At 36.3% G+C, this 19,537-nt stretch overlaps 3 protein-coding genes across 4 annotated transcripts; 1 reads left to right on the top strand and 2 right to left on the bottom strand.

The window, feature by feature from the left end:
* Nucleotides 1-7,984: 7,984 nt before the first annotated feature.
* LOC141691183 (uncharacterized) lies at nucleotides 7,985-8,590 on the bottom strand. The gene has a single exon (XM_074495922.1). The coding sequence runs from the start codon at nucleotides 8,588-8,590 to the stop codon at nucleotides 7,985-7,987; it is 606 nt and encodes a 201-aa protein (XP_074352023.1).
* A 4,949-nt stretch (nucleotides 8,591-13,539) lies between these two features.
* On the top strand, nucleotides 13,540-15,431 carry LOC141692409 (acid phosphatase 1). Of its 2 annotated transcripts, XM_074497237.1 has the most exons (4): nucleotides 13,540-14,274; nucleotides 14,353-14,427; nucleotides 14,521-14,733; nucleotides 14,826-15,431. In XM_074497237.1, exons 1-4 carry the CDS (start codon nucleotides 14,033-14,035, stop codon nucleotides 15,001-15,003), a joined length of 708 nt encoding a protein of 235 aa, XP_074353338.1. In that variant the 5' UTR covers nucleotides 13,540-14,032; the 3' UTR covers nucleotides 15,004-15,431. The 2 variants fall into 2 exon arrangements, with proteins under 2 accessions (XP_074353338.1, XP_074353337.1); XM_074497236.1 differs by having other exon boundaries at nucleotides 13,545-14,427.
* A 154-nt stretch (nucleotides 15,432-15,585) lies between these two features.
* Nucleotides 15,586-19,170, bottom strand: LOC141692408 (BTB/POZ domain-containing protein At3g08570). Its single transcript, XM_074497235.1, has 5 exons — nucleotides 18,629-19,170; nucleotides 18,381-18,497; nucleotides 18,017-18,083; nucleotides 16,513-17,661; nucleotides 15,586-16,191 (listed from the first exon to the last, which is right to left on the bottom strand). Exons 2-5 carry the CDS (start codon nucleotides 18,452-18,454, stop codon nucleotides 15,667-15,669), a joined length of 1,815 nt encoding a protein of 604 aa, XP_074353336.1. The 5' UTR covers nucleotides 18,455-18,497; nucleotides 18,629-19,170; the 3' UTR covers nucleotides 15,586-15,666.
* Nucleotides 19,171-19,537: the final 367 nt, after the last annotated feature.

Consider the following 19,537-nt stretch of genomic DNA (forward strand, 5'->3'; position numbering starts at 1 on the left):
CTCCTAAAGTACCATCTGTTTTCTATCTCCTCGCTCCTCGTGATAAAATAATTAGGGATATCAACCCAACCCTTCCGGAGTGCTGGGCACCTTCCGCAGGGAGATCCTACTAACAGTCATCTTGGTGACCGCGCTGGAGTCCGAAGTGCTAGCCTTTTCCCCATCTCAATGCGCTCAGAATCAGAAGATGACTCCGACGGCCCCAGATAGCAAGAGATGTAAGCCTTTGCCCGAATGTCCGGACCATAAACCTAAATAAAATTATAAAGGTTAGTCTATATCCCTACAATTTATTTATCTTTCATCCTATTATGGTCCGAACTATCCTATGTTCAATTTTATTACAGTTACAAGCAATTAGTTCAGAGATCTAGACTACAAGAACCAATACTAACCCACAAATCACAAACAGAAAAACCCCAAACCCACGAGTCCGGACTCTTCAAGTCTGGCCCAACCTAAAAATCCTAGTCACGGAAAAATGGCATGACAAAACCAAACACCAGAAACCCACCAAAACAACGATATAAAGCCACAGATAAAACGATATCAGTCCGGACTAGCCTAAAAACCCTAATCCCAAAAACACGATTATCCAAAATCAAAACACCAAAAAACACCAAAAACACATATACATAATAATATATACACACATATTCAACCCAGTAAACAGAGAAACAACAAAATAACCAAGAGCCACCAAAATCATGCCGAAAAACAAATACAAAAGAAAAAGCGAAGAAAAGAATAGAGAAGCTTACAAGTATAAAGAATATGGAGAGTTTGGGGACGACCGAGCAACGATTACACAACCTCTAATTCTCCCGTGGACAAACGCCAGAAAAACTTCAGAGAAAAAGAAGAAAATGAAAGAGATTTAGAACAAAGGTAAAAAAAGAAAAGGAGGGGGATGAGTGCCTTTTATAGGCACGGTGAATCCCATCAGCCATGCCACATGGCAGCATCCAAGCCACACATCAGAACAACAATCAATGATGGCAATTATTACGGAACACTTGTTCATAACACCTACAACTGTAAAAATTCAAATATTTGGGGGGAATATCCCAAAAACGTCTCACCTTCCAAGTCCGGACCTCCGAACTCATCCCAAACCGGATTGTGGGGCAACCGAAGCTCAAATTCTTCTAAGGACAACTACCTTAGTCCTGATTGGCTGAACTCAATCCAATCCGGACTGGTGGGCAACCAAAGCTCAAAATATTATAAGGACAACTACATTAGTCCTGATTGGATGAACTCAAACCAATCCGGACTGGTGGGCAACCAAAGATCAAATTCTTCTAAGGATAACTACCTTAGTCCTGATTGGCTAAACTCAACACAATCCGGACTGAGGGGCAAGTAAAGCTAAAATTCTTCTAAGGACAATTGTCTTAGTCCTGATTGGCTTAACTCAATCCAATCCGGACTGGGGGCAAGCAAAGCTCAAATTCTTCTAAGGACAACTACCTTAATCCTGATTGGCTGAACTCAACCCAATCCGGACTAGTGGGCAACCAAAGCTCAAATTCTCCTAAGGACAACTACCTTAGTCCTGATTGGCTAAACTCAACGCAATCCGAACTGGGGGCAAGCAAAGCTCAAATTCTTCTAAGGGCAACTGTCTTAGTCCTGATTGGCTTAACTCAATCCAATCCGGACTGGGGGGCAAGCAAAGCTCAAATTCTTCTAAGGACAACTACCTTAATCTTGATTGGCTGAACTCGACGCAATCCGGACTGGGGGCAACCAAAGCTCAAATTTTTCTAAGAACAACTACATCGGTCCTAATTGGCTGAACTCGGCGCAATCCGGACTGGGGGGCAACCAAAAGCTCATGTTCTTCAAGCAAATTCAACCTTACTCCCCCATCCAGAAAGTCTGCATAAGGGAGTGGGGGCACATGATAGTACATGCAGATCCTGCAAGGACCATACCCGGACTCCTAACCCAATTCAGTCCCGCATACCACTAGTCCTAACTGGCCCAGTTCCGCAAGCCCAATCTTGGAAAATCCCAGCATGTGAGGCACTTGCCTAAGCACATGATTGAGACAGCTGTCGCCCATCAATCATGGGAATAATCAGGGCACGTGTCAGAGGATCCTCAGAACATTCCTCAGCCAGTCCCGCACTGACACGTGTAAAGCATCCACCCGAGCCAGGTGTCCTCCGCTCCTAGAACCAATGACTATGATTCGAAGGTACCAACCTAAAAACCCTATCCTTGAGCTATAAATAGCCCAAAAAGGTAAGATTTTGGGGTTAATCCCTCTCACACACTCATATACACACACAACCACCTTGCATTCATATCTATCTTCATTTTTTTCAAAAGTGAGTTTTTACTCTCACACCGGAGGCGCCGCGGGTCTCAAATTCCCCTTCCAGTGTTATTTTGTTGGAGCCCCACCACAGCTACGCCCCTACGACGACGAAGGATACAGATACGACGTTGAAGGAGTAGCCCCGTCATCAGAAGTTATCCGTGTGAGCTAAGTATGTCTTGTTTTTTAAAATATGGTATCTAACTACTATAATTATACTTTCTCAACGCTATTTTCTCGACAGCCGTAAGTTTTTTTTAAAATTATTTCAAAATAACGAAGATCCTATGATTGCTTCCTTCGCGGCCCAAGGATACATCAACCTGTTTCGATCGTAAATTAATTGTTTGTCTATTTTATACGATGCATTCAAAATCATTACACGATATAGGCGTTGAACTTATCTTGTAACCATTGATAAAGAAGACGACAATTAATCATAATGGTTAATAGAAACATAACTTAATGTATTTAAACACTATTTTTTTATCTGGTTTAATTTTGATTTTGAAAAGGATCTTTTATACAAGCAAAAACATAAGTACTCTTATTTTGTTATTATATAACAGATTAATTCTCCAATCACTTCCATTTGTAGGTTATATTTTCTATTAAAAATTAGATTTATCAAATTATTCTTAATTTTACTATTTTTTTAATAAAAATTGATAACACCCGATTATTCTTATCTAAATTATGTTCGATTAATATTGCCTACATTCGACTGATCACCTATTGTTGAAAGGAAAAAACTCAATAATTGATCACAAAAATTATATATTTTTTGTATTGACTAGCATCGGAAATCGAAACTGATCTTATATGATTGATTATATTTTATCAATTGTGCGTTAAAACAAAAAATAATTAAAAAAATAAAACTGGAGAGGGTGTCTGTCAATGTACCTCCTTGAAAGTACAATACAATTAATTGAGTTAAAAGCATCTCCAAGATACTCCTCGATTCTACTCTAAATATAATATATAATATTAAATCGTGTTATTCTCTAACAATACTTTTTATATGAACTCTTAATTAATTTTTTATTATTAAATAGAAGTTGAATTCATGGAGGACAAAACATAGTGAAGAGAGAAAATAATTGTTTTTAAAAATATATAATATAATATTATTTTAAAGTGGAAAATAAACTCTTAAAAGTGAGACTTAAAAATGAGAAGAGAGATTAGACTGTTAGTGAATTTAAGAGTCATTAAAAGTCTCTTGAAGCAAAAAAAATCATCTCCCTCCTCAAATTTTAATTTAAGAGTCAAGTTAAGAGTCTATTAAAGATACTCTTAGAATTGCCGATATCCACTGTTATATTCAATTTCTTTAAATTTGGAAAATATTATTTTCGAATCTACTTTTTTTCTGTGTAAAACGAGATTTAAAAAACTAAGTTATTCATGCAAGTGCAACCTGCACTCACAATCAAAGCTCTAACAAAAATGTAACAATTATTTAATTTTTTCACACTACTTTTTTTTCTGAAAATAATATTTTCCTAAAATTAGTGCAAGGGTATCAAATAAGAGCTTGTCAGTTCTCAGTACTCATTGACCCGGAATTGTTGAGCTCTGTCAAAATAAAAGATAAAATAATAGAGCAAGCTTTGAGAAAACAGTTTATGATATACTATTCGAATGTAAAAAACTGTACGACCCCGAATCTAACATGACCCTAACCACTACATATTTTTATTTTAAATTAAAAAAGGAACCTACAACCTACTTAGGAAATAAATTCGCGGTGCCGACCAAAGCAAAGCCATTTATATTTTTCTTTTAATTATAAATGTAAAAATACCCGATCTTATGTAACTACATCAAATCGAATAGATTTAATCAGATTTAGGATCATCCATTTAGAAACGGTTGACTGGTGAAGTCATGCATGCCCATTTGTAATATATATATAGGGTTGGGCTCTATGAAGAACACTTTAATCAGAAAATACTCGGGAATTTTTTTTTTTGATAAATTAATTTGTATTTATTATCCAAAATGCATGTGTTATGTAAATTCAAACAATAATATGTATTTAGAAAAATAAATTATGAGAATTTTTTTACAGAACACATACATATGTTATGTATAGAATACAGAACCTGTTATACTTCTATATTTAGTGTTATATAATAATCATGACACCACTAATTAAAATTTGATGTATTATGTTAAACAAAAAAGTATTTATGAGAAATTTTTATGCAATTGAAAAAAATAGTGAAAAAATATTTGCAGAATACATAAATATATTTACAGAATATACTAGTTCTCCGGAAAACTAGTTTTCATTTAAGTCTAACCTTATATATATATATATATACTTCTATACTATATTATAATAGACGAAATATTGAAAGTTTAGTAGTCGGTCGGTACTTGTTAAAATTACTTAATTACCCTTATTTAATTGTTTTAATTCTAATTATTGGGTCGATCAATTCTAATTATAATTGATATTGAAGTCAACTTCCTCTATTACTTTACCAATTTTAATTCTATTTTATATCGAACTCTATGTCACTATAATTTATATTAAATTCAACTTTTTTACCAATTTATTATTATTATTTTTTGCCCAAAGGAATGGATTTCATTAAAGCAAATCATTTCTTAGTACATGGTGGAATTCAGGGTAAACACAATCCCCATTCCACATACGATCAGCCACCGAACTATTGTGTCTCGCTAGAAAGTGAGCCACTTTGTTCGCTGAACGTTTGACAAAATTGAACGTCACAAGACGATTTTTAAGCTCACTAAGTAAAACCTTACAATCCTCTACTAATCTCCCAAGGTACGATAACTGCACTGTAGAGCATCTGATGGCCTGAACCATCGCTAAACAATCCGTCTCGATGATAACAGGAGACATGCTCTTTTGTTTGGACCAGCTCAATGCTTCCTTGATACTCAATGCCTCAGCTAGTTCTGGAGTCATTCGACCAAACCTGCAACTTGTACTAGTAGTTATTAATGCGCCTTCATGATTTCGAGCTACCATGGATATAAATATAAACTTGAGGACTCAAAAATTGTTGCGTCAACATTAATCTTAACCGTTCTTTCCCGTGGGTGTTCCCAACGCTCTTTGTCGTCTTCCTGATTCATAAAACCAAGAAAATGATTAAACGACTTATCCTGAGCGTTCTTCCATTGGTTAAGTAAAGTATTTGCTGATCTGCAGATTTCTGAATACTCACCTTCACGTTGATTCCACACTGCCTCATTTCTGTTTTTCCATAGCAACCAACATAACATAACTACTTCCTGAATCTCTTTGCTGCTGCATATCTGAAAGGCTGTATACATCCATATACTAAAGCTGAATTGATCATCCTCCATAATTCTCAAGTTTGAAGCTCTACAACACTGCTGAGCAAATCTGCATGAAACTAAAGAGTGGTAAATTGTTTCGACCTCTTCATTGCAAACAAGACATTTATCAATAACTGACACTCTTTTAGTTATCAACTGGTCTTTCGTTGGCAGGATATTTTTAATGGCTCTCCAGATGAAATGTTTCACCTTCAGAGGGATCTTCATATTCCACACTTTTTTCCAGGGAAAGTTATCACCTGTATTGCTAACATTATGCATTTCTCGAATAGCTGTATACACGGACTTAACTGTATAGTGACCCAGCTTCTCCCATCTCCAAAACCAATTATCTGTATCTGAATGTCGTAAGGGAATGGATAAGATTAGTTGCACATCTCGTTCTACAAAAATATCATTTATTAGCTCAACATCTCAGGCATTCTGATTTGGCATCATCAACGTATCTACGGTTTTATTCCTCAATGCTGCATGATCTGTATGAATGAAAGGATCATTACCAGGTAACCACAGATCTTGTAGAATGTTAATGGTATCGCCTTTTCCAACTCGACGAACAACACCTTGTTTTAACATAACCTAAGCTTCCATGATCGAGCACCATATGTAGCTCGGATTATTCCCCACTTTAGCCGTTAAAAAAGATCCTCCAGGATAATATCTGGCTTTGTAGACTCTCGCGACTAGGTTATCTGTCTTAACATTTAATCTCCAGCCTTGTTTACCCAGGAGAGCTACGTTGAAATCTTGGAGTTTTCGAAATCCTATGCCTCCTTCAGACTTCTTGATACACATTCTATCCCATTGCATCTAGTGAACACCCTTTTTACCTTTCGATCCTTTCCACCAGAACTTATTCATTATCCTCTCCAAATCGATGCACAACTGTTGTGGGAGAAAAAACATGCTCATTGCGTAATTAGGAAGGACCTGTGCAACTGATTTTAACAATAATTCTTTCCCTCCTCTTGACAGGTATTTCTTATCCCACCTTGCACCCTCTCTTGCATTCTGTCCTTTAGGAAACCCAAAACCGCAGATTTATTTCGTCCGATCGTGTTAGGAAGGCCAAGATAGGTTGTGTTGGCATCTGCTTCTATGAACTGCAGTATTGAATAGATTACTTCCTTCACTCCCTGGTCAGTATTGCGACTAAAGAACACAGATGATTTATCAGTGTTAATCTTTTGGCCTGATGATCGTTCAAAAATCTGCAACAAGTCAATGATGTGATCTGCCTCGTTTTCTTTTTCCTTGCAGTAGATATAAGTATCATCCGCAAAAAATATGTGGGTTAAACGTGGAGCTCCTCTTGCCACTTGAATACCATTCACCATCTTCCTTTTTTCATACTCTCTAATCAAAATAGAAAAACCCTCCGTACAAATAAGAAATAGATAAAAAGAAATTGGGTCGCCTTGTCTAATGCTACGCTTAGGGACTATAGAACCAAAAGTTTTCCCAACATGATAGATCTGATATCTAGTTGAGCGAACACATGTCATAAACAAATGAGTTGATTGATTTGTAAAACCCATCTGTTTCAGCATCTTACTCAAAAAATCTCATTCCACCTTATCGTATGCCTTACTCATATCCAATTTCAAATCCATCCACCCTGTCTTGCCTTGAGTTTCACATTTCATGTAATGCATTACCTCGTATGATACCATGATATTATCCGTAATCAATCTCCCCGATATAAATGCGCTTTGTGTTTCGGAGATCAAACCAGAGAGGACGAGCTTTAATCTGTTTGTCAACACCTTCGTTATCATTTTATAAGTCACATTGTATAACGATATGGTACGTAAGTCCTTCATGTTCAAAGGATTCTTTTTCTTCGGAATCAAAGCAATGTTTGTGTCTCCAACTCCCTTCCTCGGGTTCCCACTTATAAAAAATTCTCGAACAAGATCCACCACATCTCCTCCGACTATGCTCCAGAACTTTTAAATAAAATCCCGGGCTCATTCCGTCTGGGCCCGGTGACTTATCGGGATGCATACTAAACAGTACTTTTTTAACTTCACTTGCTTTTATTCTCGCTGAAATGATTTCATTCTGTTCTTGACTAATTCAGCTTGATACTTCTTCAAACATTGCATTCCATTCAACTTGCGAGGTATCGAACAAGTTTGTAAAGTAGTCCACCATCAAGTCTTTAAGTCCTGTATCCCAACCCATCTCTCGGCCTTCATTATTCATGAGAGAATTAATCTGATTATTAGTTATGCGATTTTTTGCAGCAGCATGAAAATACTTGTTGTTTTGATCTCCCTCTTGAAGCCATAGTTGCTTGCTTCTTTATTTCCAGAAGACTTCTCTCTGATTGTAGACTTCGTTTAACATGTCTGAAGCTTGTTTATATTTCTTCACTGAGTCATGGTCTCTTCTCCCCTTAGCTCTCTTCATGGTATTCTTGCACTGCTCGATTCTTAGTTTAAAGCTCCCTGTGATTTCATTCCCCCGGACTTTCAAAACCTTCGCACACTCACTTGTTTTGTCTTGCAGAGAACGGTCCTGAAAACGAAACCAGACCTCCTCAACAATATGTCTACACATGGGTTCCCGCAGCCACCCATTTTCAAACCTAAACGCTTTATTACCAGCTGAATAAACCATATTAAAGGGGTCCAGAAAAATCGGGCAATGATCAGAAGTGCTGATTTCCATATTTGTTAATTTTACTTCTACAAATATGTTCAAAAACTCTTTACTCGCCAAAGCTCTGTCTAATTTTATCTCCAACCAATTCTCCGTACCATGGCCTCGCTCCCACGTATATGGATACCCTATCAAACCGAGATCATTCAAATAACATTCATCTAAAACCTCCTGAAATCCTTGGATCAGCCACATTGGATACGGTTGCCCACCTCGTTTATCTTCCTGTTTGACAATGTTATTCATATCTCCCACTAGACACCATGACAACATCGAATGAGACTTCAAGCTCCTGATTAAACTCCATGTTTCTTGCCTTCTAGTACGGTCTGACTATCCGTAAATCCCAGTCAGTCTAAACTTCCTCAACCCTCTTATATCTATCTCTACGTCTATATGATTCATACTATAAGACAATATCTGCATTTCGTCCTGTTTTTTCCAAAATAAGGCAACACCTCTGTTTCGCCCCTGAACATCTACAGAAATAGCTCCTTCAAATCTGATTAAGTCCTTAACTTTCTCCACCGTATCCTGCTTACACAATGTCTCGCACAAGAAAATTATATCGGGTTTCTTCTGGAGAATAATCTCCTTAAGGAATTGAATGGCCCACGGGGTCCCAAGCCCGCGGCAGTTCCAACTTAAAGTACTCATAACCCTTAGCAGGCTCCTGTTCCAGAGCCCGCCACCCTTACATTTTTTGGATCATCTATATTGTCTGAGTTGTTGTTGATATCCAGGTCCACTCCATCCATGCTATCCTCATCTAAGCCCACAAACAATTCTGTATTTTCACACGACCCATTTATATTCGACCCATCTCTTATTCTCCTATTTTTATTATCCACGATAATTACTCCTTTTTTATGGGATTTAATTCACTGACCTCAGCTGATATACCACTTGCATTTGAAAATATAGTTTTGACGCCCATATCTTTATCAGTTATGATTGTATCCCCTTGATTATCTCTACTTTCTCTTATCTGCATAATTTTTGGAATTTGCATATCTTTCTGTTTTCCATCTCCTGATTTTACGTTCACATTATTCAGGTCATCATCGTCATCCCTACCATCCTCTCGCAGCCACCTTGAGCCCACCAGATTCTTCTTCTTTCTGAACGGTGCTCTCATCCACGCGCCGTAGGGTTTAACTATTTCCTCTTCAGGTGTGTCGAACAGGTTGTTACAAAAGCTTTCTGAATGACCAACTAAACCACATATGAAATAAAAAGTTGGTACGTTTTCGTACTTAAAGTTGATTCATAGCCATTCCCCCCAGTTTTTCTTACTTTCATACGCCTTTTCAGAGGTTTTGTAATGTCTATCGTAACTCTTATGCGCATGTACTCATGCCATACTCCAGATTTTTTTTTGGATAGGATTCAATATATTTCCCCACGTAATTACCGACCTCCTTCTATACTCGTTCTGTCATAAGCCCTGTTTGCATATCGTATATTTGAACTCAGAGATCCATCTTGTTGAGGCTTACTCCCCTAGGAACTTCTCCTTCTTTCATCCGAGCAACAATGAGTGCTTTCCTATTAAACGTCCATGGACTACCTCTTATGACTCTTTTTATATCCAGTTCATGATAGAACTGAAAGATGTATAGATTAACATCAATCTCTTTAACACTCACTCCTTTTCCAGTTTTCCAGATTGAAGGCAAAGTATGCTTCATAGCCATGAAATCAACGACTCCTTCATTTATAAACCTACCCACCAAGCACAATTGAATATTTAATCCCTGCCGAACATCAGTTTCTTCCTCTCATTCTATTTCCTCGAAAGCAATACCGCCCTCATCCTCCTCCTCCAAAGATATATGATTCATTACTTGAGTAAGATCTGTTGATGTCGCCATAACAAGACTGTAACACCGGAACTATGATTGAAAGACCGAAAATAACACAACTTTTACTTAAAATACTGAAAAACTTAAAGACTCATGTCATAGACAAGACTTCATCTCATATTGAGAGACTGGGCTAGCATAAGTTAAGCAAGACCTTGGATCCACTTTCTTGTACATGTATTAATTAGTGATGATAGTTCGTTGAAAATCTCTCTCAGTTAGCAATTAGCAAATGAACAACCATTACGTGTGTTATGTTATATTTTGTTTTTCTAATTGTTGAGCAATACCAATTTAAATTTTAATTAATATCGAGTTTTATATCATTCTAATTTATATTATAGGATATTTAATCCATCATGTGTCTATTCGGTCCAATTCTCTTGCATATCAGCTCCTTTTAGCATATTTAATCTATCTTATCTAATTATGATAGTATAGTTTAAATGCTTAAGTATTTAACTATAGAATTTAATTAAAAAAATAAAATTTCATCACTAAAAATACACTAGGTACTCATATAAATCTAAATATGTACTTAGGGGTATTTATTTGTGATTTATATCCAAAGAATAAATTATTTATTTAACTTACTCTGTATAAAATTTGTATAGAAATCTTTCACTTAAAAACATACATTATTTGGCAAAAAACACATATATTAAGGTAACTTAAAATATAAAAAACTAAAAGATTAATGAGAGAAAATTAAGAAGAATTTGCAAAAGAGGATATGACTGGGAACCAAGAAAAGGAAGTTTGGATAATAGAGGGGATAAAAGGGCCAGCAACAAGATATAAAAAAAAACACCATAATATTGAAATTTGGAATTCTCTTGCAATGGGATCAGACAGACTCATGGGAAGAAACACAATTCATGGAAATAAGAACATGGGAGCATTCTCAACCACAACTAAATGTACACTTTAGATAGGGATGTCTCGCAAGCATGGTCTGCTCTTATTCTTGACTTTGATGTTTCATTCTTCGTTTGTTTTTAGCAATATCCCCCCTCACTTTCATCTTATTTACGAGTATAATGTAGCTTTCGTTGTTTAGTTAACCATGCACATCAAACATGTTGATAATGATTTTCATATTCTGGGTTTTTTATATTTATTTATGTATATTCAGTTTGTGGAGTTGGTATGACTAGTAAATGCGTGGTCTGGGTGAAGTTCCAAGTGTCAACTCAAAAGATTGTTTGGACTTGAATCATTCTGGGCTATGAATACATATTTGGGCCTTCAGGCCCCATTATCTAATAACAGGCTTCAGGTTGTACAAGAGTATGTTAGTATAAGTGTGATGTAGTGGATAATACAAACCAAGTAAAATATTCCGTGCAATTCTTAATGATGAGTTTTTTGCTTCTTTTTTTCCTTTACTAATTTTGAGTTCAAAAATAAAAGAGGCAGAATTAGAATTTCAAAGCACTCTATACTTCTTTCAAGAGGGGAATTTCTTGTCAATCTCAGAAGAGATGTACATCAGTTCTTGCTGCAACATTTATTTCCTTTAATCAGTTCATGCAAATGCAAGTACGCAAAAGTTGAAAACAAATCTTGATTCTCGAGTTCGACCGATTTTTAATTTCAAACGCGAAACTCGGTTCGGGAAAAATTTGGTAACCTCGATTTCTAGATTTCAACAAATATTAACAAAAGCTCGAATATGATAGGTTCGGTTTGAGTTCAATTCGATTAAATATATAAATTACAAATAATATACTTAATATCTATATAAAAATATATTTATAATAAAAGAGTAAAAATAATATATGCTCGATAAGACTCGCGATCTTTAGGAACCGAGTAATTTGAATCTCGAGCTCGGCTTGATAAATAATTTAAAAAGTTCGAGCTTGGCTCGATTATTACCGAACTGGATTTAAATATTTTACGAGCCGAACTCGAGTATCTCAAACACGGTTTGACTTGTTTATAGCCGGACCGTAACATAGGCTATTCAGAATACAATTCTACTAAATTTAGCAACATGTGGTGAAATATGTAAAAGAAAGTGATATTGGTGTAGTGGAAAGAGTAGAAATTAGGCCTCCCAAATACCAACCATTCATATTGTTGATGTATAGTGCACAGTAATGGAGTGAGGTAGGTTGGGTGGACTATGATGAGTTGATGGAAGAGTGAAGAGGAATCTTAGAAAACACAATATTTAACTTACTATTGGTTCTACAGCTTACCAATGTGCACCTTTTTTCCTCTTCTAATTATGGATAAGCTAGAGGGTCTTTATTGGATCTAAGATTTTGACATTCCTTACCAACCTCAAACTCGGAACTACATTGGTGGATGATATACTAGTAGTAGTATTTAAATTGGTTATTTAACTAGGTTTGACATTCGATTTTAGCTTCTTTCTTTTTGTTCCTCACTATTGCGCACTAATAATTGTCCCTCCCAGGCTCCCACTACTTAATAGGGTCAGCCAGCCCCTCTCCATAAATTATAAAATTTGATTAATCGGTCAATTTTTTAAATATTTGATTTCAATATTCATATTTGATTAAAGTAACTGTTTTTAATTACTTACCGATTTCAAGAATATCGTTTGCAAGTATGTAATTATTCAGGATAGTAAGTCTGAAAGGAAGATATATAACTTACCGAATCTAAGAACACCGCTTGCAAGTATGTGCGAGTTTAGGACGGCAGGACTTGAGAGGAAGGTAGATCATCATTCACTAAAAATGTGTTTGATAAAGGAAAACAGTCATTTGGGAGTGCATGTACACACAAGTGTACAGATCAACTAACTACCAATTCCAAACATATCTACTTTTACCTCCTATTTTTTTTAGAAAATTACTATGTATCTCTAATACCCCTTTAGGCCCTGTCTGTTGCTCTCCACTACACATACTTAATATGTCCATTTTCCATTCTATTTAAAGTCGTACAGATTATAACAACATTTCAACTTCTTGCATGGTTTGTTATATGGTTTCCTCATCCTGAAAAATGATTGTTATAAGTTATAACCATTTGCCAGCTAATTTTTTCGCGAATAGGTTTAACACTGAATTTTTGTGAATCAAGGGGCACGTCGTTTTTTCTATCCACGGATTATTAGCTGACAGATAGTTAGCAACACTCCCTTGTGATGTGTAATAGTCATTCAAAAACATGCTGATTATTATAGACCACAACCTGATGCTGACCATGATACACTACTATGATGTTCCAAACTTAGATGCAAATGCAGGGAATATATATAAACAGGAAAGATTTATATTGGTCCACTTATGTTTAAATTTGTTCCTCATTTGAAATTCATTCATCTGCCGCCTGGATTGCCATACTTTGGTGGTGGATGACTCTGAATTCTCCACACCGACCATGTTATATTCATAGGCATACACCACATGTTGTTACACAGGCATCGTATGTTCTGCTTTCTGTTCCACTATTGACAGTGTCTATATTTTTCTTTCTGCTTCCAATTGTCGGTTTTTATTCTCTAAAATATTAGATAGGCACTATGCATCAACATAGTGCGTGTTTGTATGCAAATCGGTTGAGGGGAGCCATGTTTATATAAAGCAATCCTCACTACCTAAATCTTCCCCAGTTATAAAGACATTCTCTCCCTCCGCTCTATCTCCTCGACTCTGCGTATTTACGTATTAATGGTACTACTATAGTTAAACTTGTAGCTGCCATTCTTTTGAATTTTTTCGTTGTTGATCGAGGTTCAGATTAATTCATGTGTATTGATAACATTGGAGATGAAATAAGGCCATAGCGGTGAAACACTTTCTAGTTTTTAGAGCGCGCTTTAGTTTGATTGCAGTGAGAGATGAAGGGAATATTAAGAGGAGTTGTGGTGATATTTATGGTTGCTGTGTTAGCTGAAGTAGGAGAGACCGGAAGGCACTTAAGATCGAACTGGAGGCCTAAAGTGGAAGGGGGTAATTACGATTACAGTTACAGTTACTGCTTGAGTTGGAGACTTGCTGCAGAGACTAATGACATTCGGGGATGGCGAACTGTTCCTTCTGAGTGCCTACGCCATGTGCAGTCATACATGCTACTCGGACAGTATAACCTCGACCTCAACTTGATCATCTTTGAACACATTTTTCCTTATATCAGCTCCATTCCTTTGTCTAATGACAGATACGACGCTTGGATCCTTGATGTTGATGATACTTGTCTTTCCAATATAATGTACTACAAGCTAAGGCAATTTGGGTATGTTATAACATCTATTCTATCGTGGTACACTGGTATATAGTCTCGTATAACAAAATTGTTTCCTAATTTATTTTTCTAATATTTGCATAGGTGTGAGCCATATGATCCACAAGGTTTCAAGATGTGGGCATCTAAAGGTGGTTCTCCAGCAATCCCAGCCACTCTAAGACTGTTCAACAAGTTGGTGGAGGCTGGATTCAAGGTCATTCTTATAACAGGTAGAGATGAAGAAACACTTTATCAGGCCACATCTGATAATTTGCATAATCAAGGATTCATTGGCTACGAACGTTTGATTTTAAGGTAGCATATATAATATATTTGTGTCTGTAAGAATTACTAAAATCTTAATTTGGTGCACAGATAAAATTTAATGCATGTGCAAGCGTATGCAGGAGTGCAGCGAATAAGGGACAAGGCGGAGTGGTGTATAAATCTGAGAAGAGAAAGCAACTAGTGGAGGAAGGATACAGAATTTGGGGAAATGTGGGAGACCAGTGGAGTGATCTTCAGGGGGACTTCATAGGCAACCGCACTTTCAAGCTTCCTAATCCTATGTACTTTGTCCCATAATTCCATTATAGGCAACTGCCTTACCAATTCCTTCTTATAGAACTCTGTTGACGGCAAAGCTTATTATACGACTCAACTTTACATTTCCATAATTTACATTCTCAAACTCATTGAATACAGTGATGGCTGAAACTTTGTGGTAATGTAATTTAATCCACTTCCCGCACTAACCTCCTTAAGAAGGCCTGGACATTCACAATTTCTATCTGCTAGCTAAAAAAGAAGTTCTACATAATTTAATTAGATTAATAACAAAAATATCGATGACCAATTGTCATGATTAAGCATAGATCATTCTGACTAAAAAGTTTAAACAAAAAGTGCATGACATGGTCATGCACCAGAGGAGTTCCCCCACAGATACTAAAACTGGTATCTCTATTAGTTGACAATGTTTGATCATACTTCCACTTAGGGTGGATAGATTGACTAAAGTGTTTCTGACTCCGGTATTATAATCTGGACTTCCAGCTATTAACATTATTTCTTGTGACAGGATTAGTGTTATCAGAACCACTTGACTAGATATTCCACAAGAATGAAATGCTATCTAAACTTATAATTGAATAACCATTAAGCACGAGCATTAACCACGATAGACTGAATCATGTACACCGACTAAGTTTCTTCTCATACAATGAACATCATACTTTGAGTGGACGACTAAGAAAGAGAATACCTCTTACTTCTGCGTGTTTTTCCTTCTGATACTTTGGACTTCCTTCCGGACTTCGGTACTTTTCCTCCTGGAGGGCCACTAAACATAGAAATCCTCCCAATCCCTTTGGACAATGACGTTAAGAAAGTTCTTCCATTATTAGACTTGTCCATCATTCCTTGCTTCATGCAAACCTGCTCTTTCTCCAGATCACTCAGCCTTACTCGCATTCTGGAAATCTCCTGTTTTAGTTCTCGGTTCTCCCTCCTCAAAGATGAATAGGTATCACGAGGAGACATGGCTGCACTAGGCACTCCACTGCTAATCTTTTGTGACATAAATAAATCTCCAGAACTTCCAGAAAGAGAGTTTTTCAAGCGAAGTTGCTCAAAATAGAGAACTCTGACAGCCATCTGGACAGGAAGCCTGTCATTTTGTGCAGCGTGATTGGAGGCTTCCTGGGAGAGCTTTTCACAGTCAATTAACTTGCAGAGCTTCTTACACTCCTGCTCACTCAGCATTGGATGGGCCTGAATGATCAAAGTAGAATATGATTTTCTTTGAGGGGGCAATATAAAAAAAATAGAACAAGTGAAATTTAAGTCTGCCTACAATCTGAACACTCTTGTATATATCTCTATAGTATATCTCCCTTAGTTCACAAGAAATGCTCTGTTCATGTCTAAAATCTTAAAGTAATGAATATTCGATGGAAGGGAAATTTTTTCCAAATGCATATTAAAGTTAAGACTTCATACTTAAGACCGATTAAAATTTCACATGTACTCGGAAAGGAGATTTTGAACATTTTATCAGGCGTAAGCTCAATCTTTATGGAATTGGAAATTTACCTTTATATATATATCGATTGCTCTGTAAAGCCCATCATCAATGACACGAGAATAATCAGGCAATACTTCAATGATATCAATGAATTTTGTAAGACAAAGATAAGGATCGGGGGCAATTTCTGCTAGATATGCATCGATAAGTCGTCCAACTTTAAGGACAGAGCCATGGCTAGGTGAACCAATTCCTTCTGATTCATACCCACAATCATCATTCTCCTCCTCATTAACACATTGCAGGAAATGTACCAGTATTCGTTGGACAGTTTCAACATCAAACAAGGAATCACCAGTTTGTGCACATGGTATAAGAAGATCATCAAGTGAAACCATATCCATACGTGATGCAATCCTTCTTTCAAGCTCAAGCCTGCAGGAAAGGTCTGTATCCACCATTATTGCCATTCTTAACATCCCAAATAGAAAATTCATTGGAATAAGAGAGCTTTTCTCTGTTGGTAGTAAACTGACAAGAGTTTCCACAATGACTCTCTGACAGCGTACCACTGAGCCATTACCTGGTCTTGCTGGATTCCAAATATGCTGTTTCCCAATTCCCTTTAACGATGATTGTGCATAGTGCATCAGAGACGCAGTGATGCTATCCACTCGGACACCACAGGTTCCCATGGCAGAGATCACTCGACGATAAAAGGTAATGCTCAGTATAGATAGTTCTTCAATCCACCACTCAAGGCACCTATCCTTAAGTTCTGCAGAATCACCATCAAAATCTAAACGTGATAGTCCTGATGCTAATTGCTCCTTACAAACATTTCGCGAAATAGCATCTACACATCTTTTGGTGATTCCCACCTCTTCTGCTGTAGGAAGTAGCACCTCACAAGCTGATAGCACTTGCAATGATTTTTCTAGACTTTGACACACAACCTCATTCAAATAGACTTCAGTTCGTGCAATAAGGTTTTCTTCATAATAAACTTCACTCATTTCCAGGTACTCTGAAGCACATCGTAGGGAGGCTACATTTGCAGTGGTGATCTCAAAGTTCATACCATAGCAGTATTTAATTATAAGTTCAAATGTCTCCGAACCACCTGGGAAGTTGATAAGCTCCAACTTAGAGAGACCATGATCCTTTGAATTTGCAGCCATTTTTCTTATTTTACCACTCCGAGATACCAGAGGAAACTTTATGAAATAGAGAAATGAAAAAGAACAAATTGATCAGTATTCAGTATTTACAAACTTATGTTTATTCAAAGCACAGAAAGGTAATGGCATATTAAGATGTTCAATTTTTTAACTTTTGGGGGTAAATTTCAATTGCATAAATTCAAATAAGCACACAACCATGCATCCACTGAGGTAAGTTCTGAAACTCGACCTCTCTCAACCAAACCAAGACAATAGGGGTATCCAGTATCGACTAGGTTAAAACGCTACTGATAAAGATATTCAAATTAATGAATGTTCATATCATTGTGAAGAGCTAGTTACAGTCACAGAATAAATTACAGTTTAAAACAACCATCAATTGATTTACCTTGTGCAGCAGATAGGAATATCCATCAACAACTAATGTAATGTCCCCAGCAACATCTGAAAATATACTGTGTGCAGGTAAACAAGTCAATATAAAATATAAATGGCACTTTCTTGACTTGCAGATAACATAATTTCTGTGAAAGTAAAAGAAAGTAGTGATCATAACAATCTAGAAAAGATTAGTAACATTCAATTAAGCTAGATTTTGCCATACAAGATCTGGATGGAACAATACACTACATTCAGAAATACTATATTCAACTCAAACTTTTATACATAATCTAGACACTTTAAAATCAAAAGCATGTAATGAACACAGTACAAATACAAGAACTAACATAAGTAAATATACAATTAAATACCGGTTAGCAAAGGAATTGCAGAATCTAGGAGAAGATTGAAGAGGAGAGAGTGAGCTGCTATCAGAGGAGACCATTTGATTTACAAACAAATTTTCTTCTCTTTCACAGCATCTGAAACTGGAGAAACATGTATGCGATACGTATTACATACTTGTACACAAATAATACTAAACAAATTAAAAAAAAAGTCGCACTCAGTGCACAAAATTCTCGCATCAGCATGGATTTCTCCATGTGCGCGGACTAACCTTTACGAAAGCATGTGATATGAATAAGAATGCTCTAAATTTCCTCACTGTTAACAGCTGCCCACAACACTTTTTGTTTTCTATCACCTAATTGTTTCTGCTTGTCATCGTCTTCTTCTTGTTGTACTCTATCCCCTCACTAATGTCCATATCCAACTCTACTTTTCCTCTGCAGTTCTTTCTAATCATACAAATTCAAAATAATCTTGCCATTAATATCATTTTATGACTCTAATTATCGTAACATAATTAACATTAAGCATCAGTTTCAAAATCCATGTACATGTACATACTAATCTTGCCATTAATATAATTTTATGACTCTACTTGACAAAACATAATTAAGTTCCAGTTTCAAATCCATCTACATCAGTACATGTACAGACAATTTGAAACCAAAACTTACATTATTGTGTACATAATTAGTATGTAATAACGATAATCATTAAAATAAGCAAAAGCTTAAGCAATGAAAAATTGAAATAAAATATAGAGAAAAGAGAAAGCTGCATGGAGTGTCGGGGGCAGAGATATAAAGCAGCCAAGAATAAAGAATAAAGGAACCATCTTGTAGTGTCCTTTTTTTCTTTATTATCAGATGTCTTTTACATTTTGGTTTTATTCGATGCATTAATTTTAGTGACAATATATATTTGGGATTCTTGTAAATAAACTAATTCATAGACTTATTTTTACACATATCTAAATATATGCTAATCGAACTTATAGCCAAATATTTTTTTTCGAATTATATGTAACTTCTCTCATTTTATTCCCTTTTTGCTTCAAATCGATTTTTTTTCCTCCCTTCTTTCATCCTCTTTGTTAGGGTTTGTCTATTTTCAAGTAAATCGAGGGGCTTCCACTGATTTTCTCCGGTGGAAAGCCCCAACCCCTTCATTCTCTGTT

The sequence above is a fragment of the Apium graveolens genome, chromosome 10, assembly GCF_009905375.1.
Source record: "Apium graveolens cultivar Ventura chromosome 10, ASM990537v1, whole genome shotgun sequence".
Classification (NCBI taxonomy): Eukaryota; Viridiplantae; Streptophyta; class Magnoliopsida; order Apiales; family Apiaceae; genus Apium; species Apium graveolens.